At 52.6% G+C, this 20,545-nt stretch overlaps 2 protein-coding genes across 7 annotated transcripts; one reads left to right on the forward strand and one right to left on the reverse strand.

The window, feature by feature from the left end:
- Nucleotides 1–77: 77 nt before the first annotated feature.
- On the reverse strand, nucleotides 78–10,017 carry PRUNE1 (prune exopolyphosphatase 1). 2 transcript variants are annotated; one of them, XM_058160229.1, is made up of 8 exons: nucleotides 9,858–10,017; nucleotides 7,625–7,729; nucleotides 6,054–6,259; nucleotides 5,205–5,389; nucleotides 4,936–5,094; nucleotides 4,532–4,626; nucleotides 4,061–4,219; nucleotides 78–700 (listed from the first exon to the last, which is right to left on the reverse strand). In XM_058160229.1, exons 1-8 carry the CDS (start codon nucleotides 9,894–9,896, stop codon nucleotides 233–235), a joined length of 1,416 nt encoding a protein of 471 aa, XP_058016212.1. In that variant the 5' UTR covers nucleotides 9,897–10,017; the 3' UTR covers nucleotides 78–232. The 2 variants fall into 2 exon arrangements, with proteins under 2 accessions (XP_058016212.1, XP_058016211.1); XM_058160228.1 differs by lacking the exons at nucleotides 7,625–7,729; nucleotides 9,858–10,017 and adding exons at nucleotides 6,747–6,851; nucleotides 6,949–7,111.
- Nucleotides 10,018–10,105: 88 nt separating this feature from the next.
- MINDY1 (MINDY lysine 48 deubiquitinase 1) lies at nucleotides 10,106–20,495 on the forward strand. 5 transcript variants are annotated; one of them, XM_058160235.1, is made up of 11 exons: nucleotides 10,635–11,247; nucleotides 13,399–13,601; nucleotides 14,705–14,973; nucleotides 15,064–15,121; nucleotides 15,698–15,762; nucleotides 15,895–16,053; nucleotides 16,696–16,798; nucleotides 17,114–17,256; nucleotides 18,466–18,645; nucleotides 19,320–19,454; nucleotides 19,549–20,495. In XM_058160235.1, the coding sequence occupies exons 3-11, from the start codon at nucleotides 14,908–14,910 to the stop codon at nucleotides 19,630–19,632; spliced, it is 993 nt and encodes a 330-aa protein (XP_058016218.1). In that variant the 5' UTR covers nucleotides 10,635–11,247; nucleotides 13,399–13,601; nucleotides 14,705–14,907; the 3' UTR covers nucleotides 19,633–20,495. The 5 variants fall into 5 exon arrangements, with proteins under 5 accessions (XP_058016217.1, XP_058016215.1, XP_058016218.1 ...); XM_058160234.1 differs by lacking the exon at nucleotides 10,635–11,247 and adding an exon at nucleotides 10,106–10,203 and having other exon boundaries at nucleotides 13,399–14,973; XM_058160232.1 differs by lacking the exon at nucleotides 10,635–11,247 and adding an exon at nucleotides 10,426–10,581 and having other exon boundaries at nucleotides 13,399–14,973.
- The last annotated feature ends 50 nt before the right edge of the window (nucleotides 20,496–20,545 follow it).

The raw sequence follows: 20,545 nt of genomic DNA on the forward strand, positions 1-20,545 counted from the left end.
GAGAATCAGAATTCTGCAATTTTGCAACAGTCGGTCAGTTTAATTTCACAACCCCCCCCACTCACCACCCCCCGCATTGAGTTCAGCAGCCCCCACCCTTCCTTTCCCTTCATTGCAATGGGGATTTAATCACAGAGGATGTCCTACAATTAATTCAAAAACAATGTTTTCAGCCCCTCCAGCTGAAAACCCGACGCCCGCCACTCGCTGACAGCCTCCCTGGATTTGGCGTTCACTTCTTCTCCGGGCTGCGGCCGCCCGACGAGCGATCGATGGCGATGCGGTTGACTCTCTCGAAGATGGCCTCGGGCGAGACTTCGGGCAGGCCCTGGTGCAGGGGACACTCGTCCACCAGGCTGTTCATGGGGGTGGGAGGCAGTAGGGTGTCTTCCTCAGCGGCCTCCTCACCCAGGCGGGGAGGCTTCGGGGCATCCTTGGCGGCCCCGCTGGGATCGCGGCTACCGGCGCCTTGGGGGTCCACCCTGGTTGGTGGGACGCAACTGGAGAGCTCTGGCTGCATGTCGGGGCCGGTAGGACTGGCTCTGGCCCACTGGTGCAGGAATTCTCGGACGATGGGGAGGACTTTCTTGCGCGAGGCGCCGGTGTTGACCTGTTGGTAGGCGCGGACGGTGTGGCAGGGGGTCTCCAGCCGGATCAGGCCGAGGGATGGGTTGCTAGAGCCCTCCAAGGCTTGGCACGCCTGGAAAAAGACAGAAGCCCAGGAAGGATGAACATTCAGAAGATCTCCGGACGTGGGGGAGACCCACATTCCCTCCCCCCTACACCCAGACCCTGTGGGGATCTGGAAAGCTTTCAGCACCGTTTGCAAACCAGTGTACTGATGATGTTACCTAGTTTGGTCATGAGACGTCTGCAAGGAAACAGTCAAGTTCAGCAACCCCCAAGGATCCCATAGGCCTCCTCCTCTTCCACTCTGCAAGCCCCACTCCCTTCTAGCCCTGATGACGTTACCTAGTTGGGTGATGAAATGTCCTCAAGGAAACCACCAAGTTGAGAGACCACCAGGGACTTCTCATTTCAATCCTGAGCAACAGACATCTTCTTCTATTGAAACCAAAGCTTGCTAGTTATCCTCAGCAGCTAGTTATACAAAAGGTAGAGTGACTCTGAACATGGAAGCTCCACTCTGGAAGAAAACAGCTCTGGAGGATCCAAAGTCTTGACAATTTATACTGATATTGTTTCCTGATTACTTATTTGTCCCCTGTGACTATCATTGAGTGTTGCACCTTATGATTCTTGACGAATGTATCTTTTCTTTTATGTACGCTGAGAGCGTATGCACCAAGACAAATTCCTTGTGTGTCCAATCACACTTAGCCAATAAAAAATTCTATTCTATTCTATTCTATCCTATCCTGTTCTGAATTCTATTCCATTCCATTCCATTCCATTCAAACGGGCCTCTTTAGAATGTCCAGAAGCCAACCACGAAAGGACGCCTTCTCTCACGTACAAAAGAATGGGTTTAAAGGTAAACTATTCCTAACTGTGAAAGTTCCCTTGTGCCAGAAAGGCCATATTTTCCCAGGTAATCCCATACTCCAGATTAAATGAATCAACGCTGGCCTCTCTTGTGGAGAAGTGAAACATTAGAGCAAATTCTGCCCAAGCTCTCACCCCCTGTTCCATTTTTACCAATCCCTCCAAAACTCAGGTTTAGCAAGCCAGAGCCAGGAGGGTCTCCCCTGCCCCTCTGCCCCACCCAACCCCAGCACCCACCTGGGCCAGAGAACTGCCCGATACGACGGCCGCAAAGCGAGGCAGAGGTTGTTTCCCTCCACACCGCCCTGAGTTCCAGAGGGCGTTTTCAGCTTTGGCATAAAGTGGGAAGTTGGAGAAGGGCTCTTTGCCGTCACCCAAGGATGACTCAGGCCGGCATCGGGGAGCTGCAGGCCTGGGGGAGGCTGGGGGGGGAGGGAGGGAGGGAAGGAGGTCAAAAAGGAAGGAACTTCCATGCCAGCGGGCGCTCACCCCTTCTTCACAACATTGGGCCAGTCCTGCTCCAGAAAGAAAAGTATTTGGAATGGGAAACACTGAAATCTTTTATACCATGCCTGGTTTTTTTTCCCAGCCCCCCCCCCTTTTCTCCAAACTGGGCATTCTGCCATTCTAACAATTCTACAAAAAGCTCCATTTTTCATTAAAATGAGTCTCTTGCCTTTCTAAAGCCCGGCCCTGGGGCCATTCCAAGTCCATTTTACGGCCATTAGAAAGGTTGCAGAGAAGTTTCAGTTTGAACTCCGGAAGGGGCTTTGGGGGTAACTGATCAACTCGATCCCTCTTTGGGATAAAACAAGAAGCGACCCCAGCTGAAAACTGCTTTTTTCTGACAAGCCAACAGGTCCTAAAAATCGCAGGGTGAATTTATTCGGGATGACTGAATTAAACGCCAGCAAGAGAAGGTGCCCCCCCCCCCCTAAGATTCCCACCTCTGATATAATGGAAAACCGTTTGGGCGTGCAAAGGGCAAACTTCACATCACAAATTCACCCATTAATGTTTAGGGAGTCCCACCAGCTCTTTGTCGTTTCTGCAAGAGAACACCAGCCGGGCTTAAAAATATTTTTTCTTTTTAAGCATCATGACTCTTGAGTCAGCCTCACCTTTGAGAAACTTGAGTTAGCTAATGTTTTGTCATGCAGGGTGGCGGCCGAACTTCAATTATTTATCCACTTGGCAACACAGGTTAAAATGTAAATAAGTGAAGAGGAAAAAGACAAAAAAAAACCAACAATAGCTGGTTTTGAACAGGAAGGCAAAACAAGACTGAACCGGAAACCTTCCGAGAGTTGTTACTTTCATATCTTGGAAAAAATAACCGCAAATCCAAGATCGGCATTAAGCGAGGTCGGTTGGAAAATAATTCCAAAATAAACCCGGAGGTTGGGGGACAGAGAGCCGGTCTGCATGTCAGCTGAGCAAATAATCCTTCCTGAATTCACTTTGTGGAAAAAGGGTTGCGAATTTTGCATGAAAACAGCTTTTTTATGAGGACGGAACCAGCAAAAGCTCGCTTAAAAAGAAAAACAAAAAAAATAAGGGATTTGGAAATGGGACGTTAAACCCAGATTTGACAATAAAAATGATGATTCCCAGCCAAGAACGTTTTTGTGATTGTTACCCCTGAGTCAAATTTGCCGGCAGCAAAAGCCTCCGGAACTCGCAGGGCGATTAAAAAAGCGACAATTAAAAAGCAACAAAAGGCTGCAATTCTGTGCATCGCACGCTCCGCGCAAACAGCCCTGTTCTACCCTCCTGGCTTTGCTCCTTCGGATGGATTATTCAAAGAAATGGGCAAATAACTAAGAGGAGGATTAAAATGGACTCCATCCATCTCTCCGCTCCTGAAATCCTTCACCGTTTGCAAAACCCAGCACTGTATTTACTGGGGTCATTAATAATGGGGGGGTGGAAGAGGCAGAAGAGAAGGGAGGGGTGATGTGGGTGTGGCAAAGGGAATACAAAAGACCCCCCACCCACCAAATGCTTTGCTTACCTCCCGGGTGGAGCTGCTGCTGGCTGGCGAGGACGGGCGATCATGCCTCCGCTCTCCGGCCGGCCCCCTCCTCACAGCTGCCCCGGCTGTTCCCCCTCCCCACCTGCTTGCTCGGCTAACCGGCAATCGCAAGGACCTTTGGCTGTGGTTAATGAGTGACAGAAACGCCACGGGGCGCCTGCGTGAACGCCCCTCTGGGCTTCGCAACCTGCCAAACAGGCTTCTTTCCAAGAGGGGATGCTGGCTGGCTGCCTCGCACCTAGTTTCAAACCTTGGGGAAAAATAACTGGAAATCCAAGACCGGCGTTAGCGGGGTCGGTAGGAGAATAATTCTAACATCAACCGGGAGGTTGGGGAGAGAGAGGCGGTTTTGCAGCTCAGCTGTGCAAATAATCCTTCCTTGCATGCGTTTTGTGAGATAGCGCTGGAAATTTTGCGTTAAAATAGCTTTTGATGAGGACGGAACCAGCAGAAGTAGCCGAGAAGGCAAAATCCGGGCCGGGGGTGGGTGGGTGGGTAAGAATCTTGAAGGAAACTCACCGCCTCTTGAAATTCGGCTTGTTGGCCATACACCGCCAGCTGCCGAAACGGCTTCTTGTGGTCCCCGAAGGAGATGGCCATGGCGATCAAGAGGTCGAAGCCTTTTTGGTGACAGAAGTCGGCCAGTTCCTGTTCGAGACCCGGACGATGCAAGAAATCCTAAGAAAAGGAGATTTAAAACAGGTCGATCCAACCACACCAACTTTAAGACGGGTGGACTTCAACTCCCAGAATTCCCCAGCCAGCTGTGCTGGCTGGGGAATTCTGGGAGTTGAAGTCCACCCGTCTTAAAGTTGCTGAGGTTGAACAACCCTGGTTTAGAGGAAGCCAACAAGGTTCTGCTGATACAAACGGGATCCGCTTAACAACGGCGGCAAGAAAGACCGTTAAGCGGGACCCTTCCCAAGTGTCTTGGATTCAAATCTGGTCGTATGAGGAGGATGCCTGTATCTCTGCAGGCTTCCCACTCACCTGGAGACTCATGTACAGGGCGCTGATGGCTACGGTGGCTTTTTTGCTGGTCAGGCTTTTGAGGTCCTTCCGCAGCATCTGCTCGGTGGTGAGGCCTGTGGGAGGGAGAGTCCCAATTATTTTGGGTGGGGGGGGGAGAGGTGGGGGGAGTCACCTGGCATTCCTGCCAAGGGAGGTTGGGCTTGAGGCCTGATGGTCCCCTCGGCATCCCTCTTAGCTGTTAATTTTTGGGAAGTCGACGGCATTCCCTCCCCTCGTCCTGCCTCCCAGCGGATTCCCAAAAAAGGCCAGGATGCGAAGCCCGCATCCTGCCATCTTCGCTTGCAGACGACCCTGGCTGGGGGGGAGGGGGGTGTTTAAAAGAAAGGCCCCTCCCGGAAACCCCCCCCCATCCCCCTACCCACCTGAGACATCGAACTTGGCTCTCTGCAGAGCGTCGAAGACGCGGTTCCTCGGCTGCAGCTCAGAGAACGAGGACTCAAGTCGAGAGACGCAACGGGCATCCCTCAGGGTCACTTTGCCGGCTTCGACAGCCATGTTGACACAATCCAGTAAGATGGTTCCTGGCGGAGCAAAAACACTACATTCAAGAAGCCTCCCCCCCATTCAGACGATCTCCCCTGGATTTTCTTGCCAATTTCAAACGGGGACGAATACCAAATTTCGCCCTCACCGTAGAGCATTGCGGCAATTTGCCCGTCCAAAATTGGCACCTGTGCCTGGAACAGCCTCTCGGTCACCAGGGTGGTGCAGGAGCCCACCAGCTCGGCCGTCACTCTGCAGGTAGGGGGTCTCTCCCACTCCAGGGGCCGGTGGTCCATCACTTCCACCACGGCCGCCTCCAGCGCTGCGTCCTTGCTGGGGAACAGAACACAGAGGTGGGGATAAGGACTCCCCAACCCATCAGCAGCTGCCAAGAGCGGCTTCTCTGAAGTCGGTAGACATTTTAGGGAGGGAGCACAGCTGGGGGACTTTGGGTACAGGTAGTCCTCGACTTAGGACCACAACTGGCTCAACATTTCAGTTGCTAAGTGAGACATTTGTTAACTGAATTTTGCCTCGTTTTACGACACACTAAGTGAACCTGGCTTTCCCAGTGACTTTGCTCGTCAAGACGGTCGCAAAAGGGGATCACTTGACACCCCCCCCCAGGACCGTCATAAACATGAGGCAGTTGCCAAGCACCTGAATTTCGATCACGTGACCCTGGGGAAGCCTGAACAGTTGTTAAGTGTGAAAAAACGATCGTAAGTCACATTTTCCGGGGCTGTTATAACTTCAAACGTCCGCTGAAGGAATGTCGTAACTCGAGGATTACCTGTAGGTCGTTTCTGCTGGTCCGAATGCCATCCGAACCAGCTTACGAGAGATCTCGCTCGGGTCTCAAATTGTAGGGATCTTGAGGGATCCACCCGCTCCCCCAGATCTCTCCATCAAACATTTCCAAACCGGAGGCAGAGACGCAACGGATGAGCCGAGCTGCCCCCCCTTCGCGTGGGGAGCTGCTCCTCTTACCGCCCACCTGGGCAGGATGTGGTGATCCACCAGGGTCAGGGAGAGCAACCCGGCCTTGTGCAGCCCCGCCAGGTCGATCTCATCCCGGAAAATGAGGACTTCCTCGGGGATACGTTGCTGAAGGAGAAGGAAAGTGCTCTCGGTGCGCAGTGGGAAGTCGGCCCGGGGGATGTTGAGGACGGGGACGAAGGCCGCCTTGGAGTCCGGGGAGGTCTGTGGGGGCCACAAAAGGATCGTGGGAATCCCTGCCCAGCAAGCAGAGCATCAGACAAGGATGAAGCCTCCAAACCAGACATTCCTGGCTCTTAATAGGACAAAGACAAGCCTCCATGGAAGAGAATGACACAACCATGAGGTGGCAGCAGCCAAATAAATTGCTTTAAAAATACCCCAAATATTCAATTTGTCCCTGGAAGTGGGTGGGTGGGTGGGAGGGGCAGAAGTCTCTGTATCCTCCTGGGACCCTCCCCCCCCCCTCTGGTTTGAATCCAGCAGACAGACGCCAATCTCCGCCTGGCACCCTGTTTTAATTCTGCGACATGGAATTTGGAGGAGATGCCGTGTCGGGGTGGCAGGAGGGCCTCCCGAAGGAGCCGCTGCCAATGCATAAGCAAATGAGGGAGGGGGGGGGCAGCCAGGGGGTCCAGAGGCAGGCCCAAAGTGTCCTGGGGAGATCGGAGAAGCGCATGCAAAGGCTGACCTTTGCCAAAAAGTAGGCGAGGACCAAAGCGGATACCATGGAGTCCAGATCACACGCTTCGTTGCCCAGCACCACGTGAACGGCCCTCTTGCTCTGCACGTGGTCCTGCCAGGGGACAAAGAAAGAGATGAAACGAGCACAGTCGCACTCAGCCTGGTTCCCTGTGGGATCGGCATTCCGGCTCCCATAATCCTCAACCAACCACTGGGGGATGACGTCCAGGGCTGCTGTCCAGGGTGCAAGGACTGGGAGACTTGGGACATGGCAGAAGGGAGGATTCATTCTTCAAAATTGACTTTGCCCACAGGGTGGCATGGTGCCAGCCCTTCTGCCCTGGCATTTGCTGAGAAGAGAAGGGCGTGTTTGGGGAGAACCTTCTGGTGACGTCAAAAGAAAAGGAAGGGGCATTTGACGCTGCGGAGCGCATGCAAAGGCTGACCTTTGCCAAAAAGTAGGCGAGGACCAAAGCGGATACCATGGAGTCCAGATCACACGCTTCGTTGCCCAGCACCACGTGAACGGCCCTCTTGCTCTGCACGTGGTCCTGCCAGGGGACAAAGAAAGAGATGAAACGAGCACAGTCGCACTCAGCCTGGTTCCCTGTGGGATCGGCATTCCGGCTCCCATAATCCTCAACCAACCACTGGGGGATGACGTCCAGGGCTGCTGTCCAGGGTGCAAGGACTGGGAGACTTGGGACATGGCAGAAGGGAGGATTCATTCTTCAAAATTGACTTTGCCCACAGGGTGGCATGGTGCCAGCCCTTCTGCCCTGGCATTTGCTGAGAAGAGAAGGGCGTGTTTGGGGAGAACCTTCTGGTGACGTCAAAAGAAAAGGAAGGGGCATTTGACGCTGCGGAGCGCATGCAAAGGCTGACCTTTGCCAAAAAGTAGGCGAGGACCAAAGCGGATACCATGGAGTCCAGATCACACGCTTCGTTGCCCAGCACCACGTGAACGGCCCTCTTGCTCTGCACGTGGTCCTGCCAGGGGACAAAGAAAGAGATGAAACGAGCACAGTCGCACTCAGCCTGGTTCCCTGTGGGATCGGCATTCCGGCTCCCATAATCCTCAACCAACCACTGGGGGATGACGTCCAGGGCTGCTGTCCAGGGTGCAAGGACTGGGAGACTTGGGACATGGCAGAAGGGAGGATTCATTCTTCAAAATTGACTTTGCCCACAGGGTGGCATGGTGCCAGCCCTTCTGCCCTGGCATTTGCTGAGAAGAGAAGGGCGTGTTTGGGGAGAACCTTCTGGTGACGTCAAAAGAAAAGGAAGGGGCATTTGACGCTGCGGAGCGCATGGGGCTTGGATCTCCGGGCTTGAATTCGAGGGGAAAACTTGCACTCGAGACCCGACCTCCCTGGCGCAGCCTGGGGCAGCGTCCGCAAAGAGGGTGCAATGCCCACTTTCGGAGGGGGATAGATATGGATGCAGGGCACCCACTTCCTACTTGCCAACCAAGTGGAAGAAAAGAGAACGGGATAAATGAAGGAAAATCCCAAGTGAAAAAACGCCGGCGTTTGGCTCACAAGACTTCCACATTTTCTGAATTAACTCGGTCGAGATTAGAACCACAGATGGACACGGCTTATTTTTATTATTTAAATTAAGGAGGGTTTGCAAATGGCTGGTGGAGAAGTAGTTGGTGCCCCTTTTAAATCCATTTTGACAGCCATCAGGGAGCCCTGAAAAGCTTCCCACCCACCCCGGCCCTCCCTCCCTCTCGGCAAACAAACTCTGGTTTCCCAGCGCCGGCAGAATGTCTGTCAGGCGATAAGCCACCTTCAGATCACCTGAGGCTTAAAAGGTGGGATGTGGCCAGGTTTAACGGCAGTGGCAGATGGCTGCGGGGCAGACCGGAAATTAAAATGGGAGGGGGATTAAAACGCTAAAGAGAGAGGGCAGAGCGGTCCGACAGAAAGGGCTGCCCAGGTAGAAGCCACCTGGAAAAGCAAACTTAATGACCGTGCTGCTTAACGACGGGTTTTCTGGTATGGCCTTAACTTGAGGACTATCTGTATGAAATGTTTTGGACATTAGTACAAAGTGTACATCTCAGGGGTGTATCCGAGTCTGGCAACTTTTAAGACTGGTGGACTTCAACTCCCAGAATCCCCCAGGCAGCCACAAGGGAATTCTGGGAGTTGAAGTTGACCGGTCTTAAAGTTGGCTACTGGACAGTTCTGGTCCAGAGGGGCAGTTGGAAGCACTGACCAAGGTGGAAGAGTTGTCCAACCGGGTCTGGACCCTCCGGCCAGGGGTGGCTCTGCCCGCGTGGCCTCTGTGCCAGAGAGGATGCCAAGCAGACGGGCACAAGCAGCTGACTCACCCCAGTCCAGGGAACACAAGACGGTGAGTCACCCGCAGATGGGTGTCAAAACAAGGCTGGGGAAGGGGTCACCTCCCCCCCCCCCGGGGGGCTGGGCTGGGAAAAGCTCCTCTCCCCAGGCAGGATTCGAATCCTGTCCACGGCCCCAACCTCCTTCTCGCTCCCACCCCCAGAAGAGCCTCATCCCTGAAGCCGGCAGAGTGGGAACATTCAGATTGCTGGCAGTCTCCACCTCCTTAGCCGTGGGCGGGGATGATGGGAGTCCAATCCTGCCCATGCAGGGGTGGTGGGCGGGGATGATGGGAGTCAGAGCGCTCCAGCGGGAAGGAGATGGGTTCACACTTGATCAGGAAATAAAACAAAACTGAACAAGGGAAATGATGGGAGTCTAGCCTTTGTAGGAGCGGAGGGCGGGGATGATGGGAGTCAGAATCATGTAAAAGAAGTGGAGCTGCCAGGAGCCGCTGGGGATGATGGGAGCTGGAATCTAGCAGCACTCCCAATGAGTGATAAATGGGATGATGGGAGTCAGAGTGGTCCAGAGCAGGTGGGCGATGCCAGGAGCGGCTGGGGAGGATGGGAGCTAGAGTCCAGCCTCCTCGGGAGCGGCGGCTGGGGAGGATGGGAGTCGGATCCTGCCCATGTCGAAGCAATGAGTGGGGATGATGGGGAATCAGGCTGGCAGAGATGCCAACAGCGGCTGGGGGTGATGGGAGCGAGCAGAGGCCGGGGAGCGGATGATGGGGCTGGTAGTCCTCCCCGGGCGCGCGGGGGTACCTGAAGGGCGGCCCTGCAGCCTGCCAGGAAGCTCTCCATGGCTCCGGACCCCTCCCCACCGCCCGGCCGCACGTGTGAATGGAGAGGGCGCCCAGACACGTGTCGACCCGACCTCCTTACGGGCGCCCGGCGGGAGGGGCCGGAACAGCCGCGCCTGATTGGCCGGCGGGGAGGCGGAAGGGCGCGGCTTCACCCGCCGCTCTGCGCAGGCGCGGAGGAGCGCCCCGCCTCCTCCTCCTCCTCCCCCTCCCTGCTGGCGTAAAAAAAAGGGCGTGGCCGAAGCACGCGCTTTCCCAGCTACGTCACCGCGGCTGAAGGCGGCTTTGCCTACCTTGCAGGGCGGGCGGTAAGCACGCTGGGTGGGGGTGGGAGGAGAAGCTCTTCCCGGGAGCCGGGCGCGTGGAAAGGGGTTCCGTGCAGCCTTGCACGGTCGTCGGAAGGGGCGTTTTTAACGGGGGAGCTTCGCAGTTCGCTGGGCTCGGGCGAGTCTTTGCAAGGCGGAGCCCCCGGACCTTAAAAAAAGGGGGCGGGGCGGAACGGGACCCCAGGACCCCCTCCTCCCCTCCCTCTGGGCCCCCGCGCGATCCCGGACTTTTCCTCCAGAGTTTGTGCGGGCTTCGTGGCCGCTTCCGGACCCCCAATTCCTCCTCTCTCCCGCGCCCGCCTAGCCGGGGGGGGGGAGAAAAGCCCCCCAGACCCCGAACGCCAAGCCGAAGCTCAACAGGTAAAGCCTCCCACCCACCCACCCACCCCACTCCCAGGCACCGCGTGGCAGGTTGCAATGCGACTCCCCCGCCTTTGCAAAGCGGCGAGGCTGGCAAGGGAGGAGCAACCCTTATTTTTTTCATTGGGGACCCCCAAAGCCCCCCCCCTTGCTTTGATCCCCCCATCGGTCCCTTCCAGCGTCTCGCGAAGCCTCCCCTCCTCCTCCTCCTCCTCCACTTCCTTGCTTGGCTGCTACTTTGTTTAAATTTTGCTTTTCTTTTTCTCCTTGGGTGGCTACAGAGTTTCCTTCCTTCCTTCCTTTGTTTTCTTTCCTTCCCATCCCCTCTTTTCTCCCCCCCCACCCCAATCCTGGCTTCCCTATAACGCCCCTGCGCTGCGGTGTATCCTCCCCTCCCATAGATGTCCCTGCAGAAAGGGGAGAGGCTGGGCAGAATAAACCCCAGCTAGGTTGTATTTTATTTATTTATTTTTTTAAAAAAGTGGGGGGTGCTTTTTTCCCTCCTCTGCCAGGCTGGGATCCACTCCTCCCAGTCTTGGCCTCACCCGGGGGGGGGGCGGGAGGGGTGGTGGCAGGAGGAAAGGGAGGAGAAAGACAGGCTGACCGGCAGAAAAGAAAAAAAAACCCAAGATTTATGCCCAGAAGGATCGGAGGAGGAAAACCCAGGTATGGCGTATTTGAGTCCTTCTTCAATCCCTGCCCTGCTTATTGGAGTAGAACGGGCGGGATTCGAATCCAGAACCTGAAGCTTCGGTGCTTCCTTTGTGCCGGCTGCCGGGAACCCCTCTTTCCGGATTCTCCTCCTGGGTTGGTGGGTCTTAAAAAGAGAGCGCCCCTCTGGTGCTGCCCCAGCCGGGTGGGGTTCGCCCAGCTGAGCCTCTGCCCCCAGGGTTGGAGATGGGGAGGGGGGGAAATGAGGTGTTCTTTCCCACCCACCCCCAAAACCAGAAAGGGGAAAGGGTGGATTTTGACCCAACTGTCCATCCGTCCTCTTGTTTTGCAAGCTCACAAAGCTGTTGACAGTTTCCCTTGTGCAACAGTTTCCTTCGAAAACAAAGTTTGCAGCAGCTCCTTCGGTTCTGCTGCAAACCTACAACGGTGGAAAGGCGGGGGGGGGGGGGCCGGCGGAAGAGATTTATTGGAAGGGAAGGGGTGCCACTTAAGGGAGAGATTTTTTGGCGGGTGGGGAGGGATAATAAAATCCTGTGGAATTTATGACGGGAGAATGGATTGAATTCTTGGCGTAGTTGGGTTTCCTTTCTTCGTTCCTGGCACGTTAAACCTTGCAAGGTGGGTGAGGAGATTTCTGGCTGTGTACAGCAGGGAACTCAACCCCCTCTTTTCCCTTATTATGCAAGGCTGGGGAGTATGGGAGTTGAAGTCCCCCCCCTGCCTGAGCAGGCTTCCCACTTTTCGTGTGTTGTGGGGGGGGGGGCATATTTTCCAAGTGGGAGCGGAAGGGGCCCAGCGGTGAGGAGACGGTCCCTCTCTTCCTCTCCCCTGCCCCCCTCTGGAAGTTTCCAGCTGTTGCTTAAAAACAGGGAGGTGTTTTTGTCAAAATACTGGTTTGGGCGGCTTCTTTCTTGCAAAAGAGGTTGCTTTGTCAGCAGGTAAATCCTGGCATGTACACACACAGAGAGAGAGAGAGAGAGAGCCATCAGGGCTGCGGTTTCCTCCTTTGCTTCCTGGGTGCAGCCGATTTCTTCCAGATGTTGAAGTGCCTCTCTGGCATTTCCTGCTGCGGACCTTGCTGGATGGCCCAGGAACAGCTGGATGACACCCCCCCACCCCCCCCCCACCCCCGGTCAACCCAGGCCTGTCTTTAGGTGCATTCCTTCTGGGCTACAGAAGGAAACATTTGGAAGTGGTTGCGCCCACATCTCCAGGGCAGGGGTCCAGATGGTCCAGGCAGATCTGCCGGGGTCCTGTACAACTTCAAAAGTCAGAAGTGTGAGTGTTTTGTGCACGTTGAATTGTGGGCAGTTTTGTGTACAGGTGATTCTCAATTTACAACCATCATTTAGCAACTGAAGTGACACCAGGACTGAAAATGGGGCTTATAGAATAGAATAGAATAGAATAGAATATTTTATTGGCCAAGTGTGATTGGACACACAAGGAATTTGTCTTGGTGCATAGGCTCTCAGTGTACATAAAAGAAAAGATACGTTCATCGAGGTACAACATTTACAACACAATTGATGGTCAATATATCAATATAAATCATAAGGATTGCCAGCAACAAAGTTACAGTCATACAGTCATAAGTGGAAAGAGATTAGTGATGGGAACTATGAGAAGATTAATAGTAGTGCAGATTTAGTAAATAGTCTGACAGTGTTGAGGGAATTATTTGTTTAGCAGAGTGATGGCCTTCGGGGAAAAACTGTTCTTGTGTCTAGTTGTTCTGTTGTGCGGTGCTCTATAGCGTCGTTTTTAGGGTAGGAGTTGAAACAGTTTATGTCCTGGATGTGAGGGGTCTGTAAATTATCCAGTGGTGGGATTCAGCCACTTTGCACCACTTCGGGAGAACCGGTTGTTAACTTTCTGAGCAGTTTGGTGAACTGGTTGTTGGAAGAAATCATTAGGGCAGACAACCAGTTGTTAAATTATTTGAATCCCACCCCTGGATTTATCACTTATCCTCACCCTTTCTCTGTCTGCCACAACATCCCGACAGCCATGGGATCAAAATTCGGGCACTGGGCAAAATTTGGGCACTTTTCCAGATGAAGAGAGAGAGAGATGGCAAGGCAGGCGAGGGGTTGAAAAAAAAAACTGATTTTCCAACCTTTGTTTCACTTATTCTTTTGCTAGGCTCAGAGCTGGCTGGCTGTTAAAATTTCTGCATTTTCCACAAATACAAACCACACTCTCGACTTTGGGCCATGAAGCTGGAGAAAAGAAGATTTCTTGGACATCCGTTTGCACAAGATACCCAGAGCTGACCAAAGCAAAATAGGACTCACCTCCACGCTCTTGGCTGAGCTTCAAGGACAAAAACAAACAAACACACAAAGGTCAATAAAACACAGAATTTCCCTTCTACTAATCCGTTAAAAATTAATGCCCTGAAAAAGACACTGGGATTTTGTGTATGTGTGTGTGCATGTTTTGTTTTCTATATATATATATTTTAAAAAAGAAAAGCTTTAAAATATCACCCATAGAGAAACGCATCGCCTTTTTAATGCTTTTTTAAAAATTTCACAAGCATCCATTTCTTTTATTGTAAGGACAGCTTTGATATTTTTTTTTCTTAAAAAGAAAAGCATTTTGTATTCCTTTTTCTGGGATAAGAAAGAGATTTCCTTTTCTTTTCTTTTTTGGAAGAAGAGTTTTTGTCTGTTGAGCCTTATCCAGATCTGGCACAGATGAAAACTTGTAAGCGGAGGTCACGAGAGCCACAACCTCCCCTTCCCCCAGATTTTAAATAATTGAGTGTAAAATCCGGGAGAAAAATGGCAGTATTGAATGTTCAATGACCCTCCCAGGAACTGGCAAGTAAAAAAACAAAAAACAAAAAACAAACCAAATAAATTAATAGACTTTTTGAGGAATTTGCATCCAATGTTCATCAGTGCCTAACCAAAGGAGAAAAGACTCAGCCAATAAAACCTCGTGCCATGTAAAGTTTTTATAAAAGGGTTGTCTGCTTATAGCAAAGATCAGGAAGGAATCTATCGGGAAGGAACACAGCACCCAGATTCCCTTTTCGGTGAAGTTTCTGCATTTTTTGGCTGTTGGGAAAGAAAAATACAACTATTGTTCCCGCAATTGATTACAAAGCACTTGCTTTTAAAGTCGGTGAAGAGGCTTGTCCCAAAAAGACAACCCCCTTTGGAAAAACCTCGAATTTATTTGAGACAAATTGAGAATTCAGAAGCCAAAGGACGATTCTTCTGGATGGAGACCCAAGTGCCAGCCGCAGGGGAAGCAGCTCGGGGGGAGACGGAGCCCACTGAATCTGGCCTCCCCCAGCCCACGGAGGCTGGCGTGGGTAGCGAGGAGGTGGTTTCTTCTGCTCTCCCTCCAGGGGCTGCAGAAGAGACCCCACCCCACCTCGCCAAGGACGGCGGCCAAAGCGTCACGCAGAAAGACGACGGGTGGCTTTCTTCTGTAGAAGCTGCTGAAGGGCGGCAAAAGGAGGGACCCCCGTCCCCAAGCGAGGAGGCCTCCCCTCTGCCAGCCTCTCCGGTGCCCGCCAGCTGCAGCCCGGCGGAGGATGCCCCCAAGCCACGCCCGTCTCCAGCCAGCCAGCCCAAGCCACCGGATTTTTACTGCGTGAAATGGATCACTTGGAAGGGCGAGAGGACGCCGGTCATTATGCAGAGCGAGAATGGTCCCTGTCCACTGCTGGCCATCATGAACATTCTCTTTCTGCAGTGGAAGGTAAAAACGGGCACCTGTGGGGAAGGGGCCACAGCCAGCTTGCCCTGGATGGGGGCTGAGAAACGGACCCTCAACTCTTTGCTCCCCCAGGTAAAGCTGCCTGCCCAGAAGGAAGTGGTCACCTCGGATGAGCTGATGGCTTACCTCGGTAAGGAGCCCCCTCGCGGTTGGCACCTCTCCAAATCCTGGAAGGCGCTACCCACCTGCCAGCATTGGCAAAGCATCTCCTTCCGTCCCTCCCTTTTCCCCCTCCCTCCGCACAACAATCCTGTGAGGTAGGCCAGCATTGGAGAGCACCCGAGGGGAGTGATGGTCGTCGCCTTCTTGACGACAGAATAATGCTGAACGTTTTGGGGGAATCCCAGAAATCCTGGGTGGCCTTTCTTAGCTGGCATGGTGGGGTTGTAGGTGCTCCATCGCTGGAGGTTTTCAAAAATAAACCGGACAGGCCTTTGAACAGGAATGTGCTACGGTCTCCTGCTCAAGCAGGGGAGTCAGACTAGAAGACCTCGGGGGGGTCCCTTCCTGCTCTGGGGTTCTGTGTGCTGCCTGTTCAGTCCTCCCAGCCCTCCCTTTTTCCTTCTCTACACAAGCAGCGTTCCCGTATCCTCCTCCCCAGTGGAAGGTCCTTTTTGAATAGGCTCCCCTGTCCCTCCCTCCCCACCCCCATGTGGGGTCCCCCTAACTGAGGGGTCTCTTCCCCCCTCCCCTTCTGCCCCTGCAGGGGATTGCATCCTGTCCATCAAGCCCCAGGACCAAGCTGAGGCCGTCCAGCTCAACTTCCAGCAGGTGAGTGAATTTGCTTCGGAGCACATCACAAATGGCTCCAGGACCCTTTGGGGCCCTTTGGGGGCCACTTTATCCAGGCCTGTTGGCTTCTGGGCCCCCTTTGAGAAGACGTCGACTTTTCTTCCCGGGCAGAACGTCAATGACGCCATGATGGTCCTTTCCAAGCTCTCCACGGGGCTGGACGTCAACGTGAGGTTCACGGGGGTCTCGGACTTCGAATACACCCCCGAGTGCATTGTTTTTGATCTCCTGAATGTCCCCCTTTATCACGGATGGCTGGTGGATCCCCAGGTGGGTGGCTTTGCTCCCCTGGCGTTGGGTTGGGGCCAGAGCTGTGGGTTCTGGTGGTGGTGAGCAAAGTGAAATATACCGAGGCTTCCGCACAGCCAGAGGCCTTGGCATAAATTAGAATTTCCACTCCACAAGGTCTAGACTTCAGCTCCCAGAATTCCTCAGCCAGCAATTCTGGGAGTTGAAGTCCAGGCCTCTTAAGGATTACCAAAACCTGGCATAGTTAGCCCTTAATCCACTGCTTCAAAAGTGGCCTAGCCTGGTGTGAAGATGCGCTACTCTCTCCACTTCCCCACCCAATAGATAAGACTGCAGACTCCAATTCAGGGGAGAAAAAAAAACCAGGCTACTAGTCCTCATGGAGAAATTTAGAAAGCTGGATTTTTGCAAGGTTGGCCTTTTGGAAGGCTCAAAACCACCAGAGGGAATTGTAAGCGTCCTGTTTTTAAGTCCCTGATTTCTGTTCTTGTGTCCGTGCTCAAAACTCGCCTGTAGACAGTTCTGTTCCACCCCCCACCCCGACACGAACAACACCCCTGCAGAGTAGCATTGAAACACAGAAATGAAACCCAGTTCTCGCTATGCCCTCTTGTGCCTGCACCCTGATTTTAGGGTGGGCATTTCTATCCTCTCCTCCCCCAGATTCCCGAGGTGGCTGGAGCCGTCAGCAAACTGAGCTACAACCAGCTGGTGGAAAAAATTATCACTTGTAAACACTCCAGCGACCCAAACCTGGTGACCGAAGGTAACATGGGGGGTGGGTCTAAGCACAAACCATCGTTTCCAAATTGGGGTGGGTGGGCATTGCTGGTAGCTGGCAGGCCTGGGAAGGTGGCTTAGAAACCTCTAAAGCAACAGTGTCCATTCTTGGCAATTTTAAGACATGTGGACTTCAATTCCCAAAATTCCCCTGCCGACTTTAAGCCTTGTGGAAGTCCACAAGTCTTAAACCTCACTGGAGAATTCTGGGAGTTGAAGTCCACAAGTCTTAAAAGTTGTTGTCCAGATTGGCCACCCCGATATAAAAGGATGAACTGGCTCCGTCTCTTCCCTCTTCCAGGCCTGATCGCAGAACAGTTTTTGGAGTCTACGGCATCGCAGCTCACCTACCACGGGCTGTGCGAGCTCACGTCCACGGTCAAAGAAGGCGAACTGAGCGTTTTCTTCCGAAACAACCACTTTAGTGCCATGATCAAGCACAAGGTATTTTCTTTTCCTGGAGAAATGAGGGATTTATGATGGTTGACGATGGCTGGGGCTTCAGAACTTACTTGCCATGTATTGTTCCTGATGAATAAACAGAATTATGACGCCACTCCACTGAGTTTGTTCCTCTTTGCAGTTTGTTCTTGTAAAAAGGATGAGTTTCTCGCCCTTCCTTGTGAAGAAGGGCTTCGCATCTCTTAGCCTCTCATGCCAGCATTTATCCTTTTCATATTTTAATTCTTTTTATGTTGTCAGTTTTGTCTTGTAAGCTGCCTGGAGTTGCTTGAAGGCGGGAGGAGCGGCACGTAGATTTAACCAATCAAATATTTTCAATCTTTTAGCTATAACTTGTATTTTACTGTAATGTGATTTTATACGTATATTTATGGCTTTGTTTTAATGTTGTAAGCTGGCCAGAGTCGCCTTGTGGTGAGATGAGCAGCAAACAAACAAACAAGAAATAGACTAGACTAGACTAGACTAGACTAGACTAGACTAGACTAGACTAGACTAAAATAGAATAGAATAGAATAGAATAGAATAGAATAGAATAGAATAGAATAGAATAGAATAGAATAGAATTTTTTTATTGGCTAAGTGTGATTGGACACACGAGGAATTTGTCTTGGTGCAGATGCTCTCAGTGTATAGAATAGAATAGAATAAAATAGAATAGAATAGAATAGAATAGAATAGAATAGAATTGAATTTTTTTATTGGCTAAGTGTGATTGGACACACGAGGAATTTGTCTTGGTGCAGATGCTCTCAGTGTACATAAAAGAAAAGATACGTTCATCAAGGTACAACACTTACAACACTTAATGATAGATAGAAGGAGAGAAGGAAAAGAAAGACAGAAAGAAGGAAGGAAAGAAAGGAAAGAAAGAAAAGAAAGAAAAAAAGAAAAAAGAGGAAGGAAGGAAGGAAGGAAGGAAGAAAGAAAGAAAGAAAAAGAAAAGCTTAGAAAACCAAAGCAAAGTGAGGATTGGCTTCACTGGGGTAAAAATGCAGGATAAATAAAATTAAAAACTGGTTGGCACAACCGTTTCGACATTGCATGCCCAAATGGGTACTTTTAGCTTCTGTTCCTGGAAAATACATTCCGGTGTCGGCTGTTTGAAAAGAAACTGCTCCATGGATCCCGTTCCCTCACTATAATTTTTGTACTTTTTTGCTCCTCCTTCCTTTTCCCGCTGGGCTTCAGAGCCACCTCTACCTGCTGGTGACAGACCAGGGTTTCCTGAACGAAGACCAGGTCACCTGGGAAAGTCTGCACAACGTGGACGGAGACAGCTGCTTCTGCGACGCCGAGTTCCACCTGAGCCACACGCTGGGCAAGGAGGCAGCAGGGGGCTCCCCGGTCGACCAGAGGCAGGTGGATCAGGTATGCCAGCGGCAGCGGGCGGGGGGGGGAGGAGTCCTGGCAGAGGGGGTCACTTGTGCATTGCCTTCCCTGGCGGGATCACTCCAAGGACAGGGCCCTGGGAGGACGGGGGTGGCTCTGGCAAGTTTTTTTCAACCTGGCTGACATGTCCCCTCTCAGATCCTGGGAACTGGAGTTCTGCTGGGCACCAACCGGGGGTAGCAATGGTGGCGGGTGGTTCAGAGAATCGATAGCAAAAATCCTTGCGTGACACACACACACACACCATGCCTAGCTGAGCCACGCGATCGTCAGAGCCTTTTTTAAAATTACTTTTAAAAGCATTTTTTTAACAACCTCTTCGGCCGAAAAAAATGCTTTAAAAGTTAAAAAAAAAAAAAAGGTTGGCCACGCCCACCCAGTCACATTACCCCACCACCACCAAGCCACGCCCACAGAACCAGTAGTAACAAATTTTACATTTCGCCCCTGCCCTGGAGCCTTGTGGACTTCAACTCCCAGAATAACCCAGCCAACTTTTAAGACTTTTAAGCACAACTGGCTGGGGAATTCTGGGAGTTGAAGTCCACAAGTCTTAAAGTTGCCGTGTGTTGGAGACTCCTGGCCTAAGGTGTGGATAAGAAACAGGGAGCCCTTCTGACCCCTCCCTGTTTTTCTCCCCTCCCCTCCCCAAGGACTACATGATTGCCTTGTCCCTCCAACGCCAGCAAGGGGGTCCCGCCATGAGCGACCTGGAGCTGGCGCAGCAGCTGCAGCAAGAGGAATACCAGCAGCCCCCACCGCCCAGCCCCTTGCCCTCCCCGGCACAGGTACGCCCACCTAACCACCCCCTGGGCCCTGTTTTGAAAGTAATTCTGCCCCCCCCAATTAACCCCTTCCTCGTCTTTCCCTTTCTGCCTTTAGGGGAGAAGCCCCCCGGCCCCCCGGCCCGCCGGAGAACAACGCAGGCAGCGGCAGAAGGCGGACACAGATTGCATCGTCCTTTGAGGCCAGCCTGTGGGAGTCCCACGAGCCCCCCCACTTTCCTTCCAGGGCCTGCGACTGAGAAGGACCCCTCCCCTCTCAATTTGCTATGTGGGCACTTCGGATAGGGGCTCTCCTGCAACACTAAAAATGCTTCAGAAGTGGGGGGAAACAGCTCTGTTTTGGAAAAAAACAAACCACACTGGGGGGGGGGGAACTCCCCAGATTGCATTTGCTTCTCCCACCCAGGGGTGTCAACGTGGGAAGAGGGACAGAGAAGCGAAGAGGGGACTTAGCTTGGATCCCCATGGAGGCCACATCAATTTATGGGAGGTTTCCCATGTGATTCTCGTCATGGGGGACAGACAGTTTCTGCAGGTTGGAGAAACCGAGTCCCTGCCTGGAAGGGCCGAGCCTTCGGAATTGGGGGGGGGGGGCGTTTCGCACCTCGCCAGCACCCCGGATCGGGTTATCGCCAAAGCCCTCGAGGGCCACGCACACACAGATGAGGGACCGCTCCCAAAGTTACCACCGAAGCAATCCAACCGGTGCGGTTTTCACCCGATGGAAAAATGGATTTCTTTGCCAAAAGCACCTTTTGGGCTGGGTGGGCTTAAACTCTGGGTTTTTTTCCACCCCCCTCAAAGGCAGCCGAAGCGAGGCAGAAACGCCTCCGGGGATGCAGCCCAAATGAGCTCTCTCTCTTTCTTTTTCTCTCTCTGTTTCTCTCTCTGTCTTTCTTTTCCTCTCTCTCTGTCTTTCTTTTTCCTGGTTTTTGAGGGCTATGACTGGACTAAATTCTAAAATTGCTTAAGCCTCCGTTTTGAGTCGATTAATCGATTAATCCTGCCTCTGTTTACATTGGAATAAAGCAGTCCTGACGGTGAGGGAAGCGTTTTTGAACCCCAGATCATCCACTCGGTCCAGACGGATCCCA

The sequence above is a fragment of the Ahaetulla prasina genome, chromosome 17, assembly GCF_028640845.1.
Source record: "Ahaetulla prasina isolate Xishuangbanna chromosome 17, ASM2864084v1, whole genome shotgun sequence".
Lineage (NCBI taxonomy): Eukaryota > Metazoa > Chordata > Lepidosauria > Squamata > Colubridae > Ahaetulla > Ahaetulla prasina.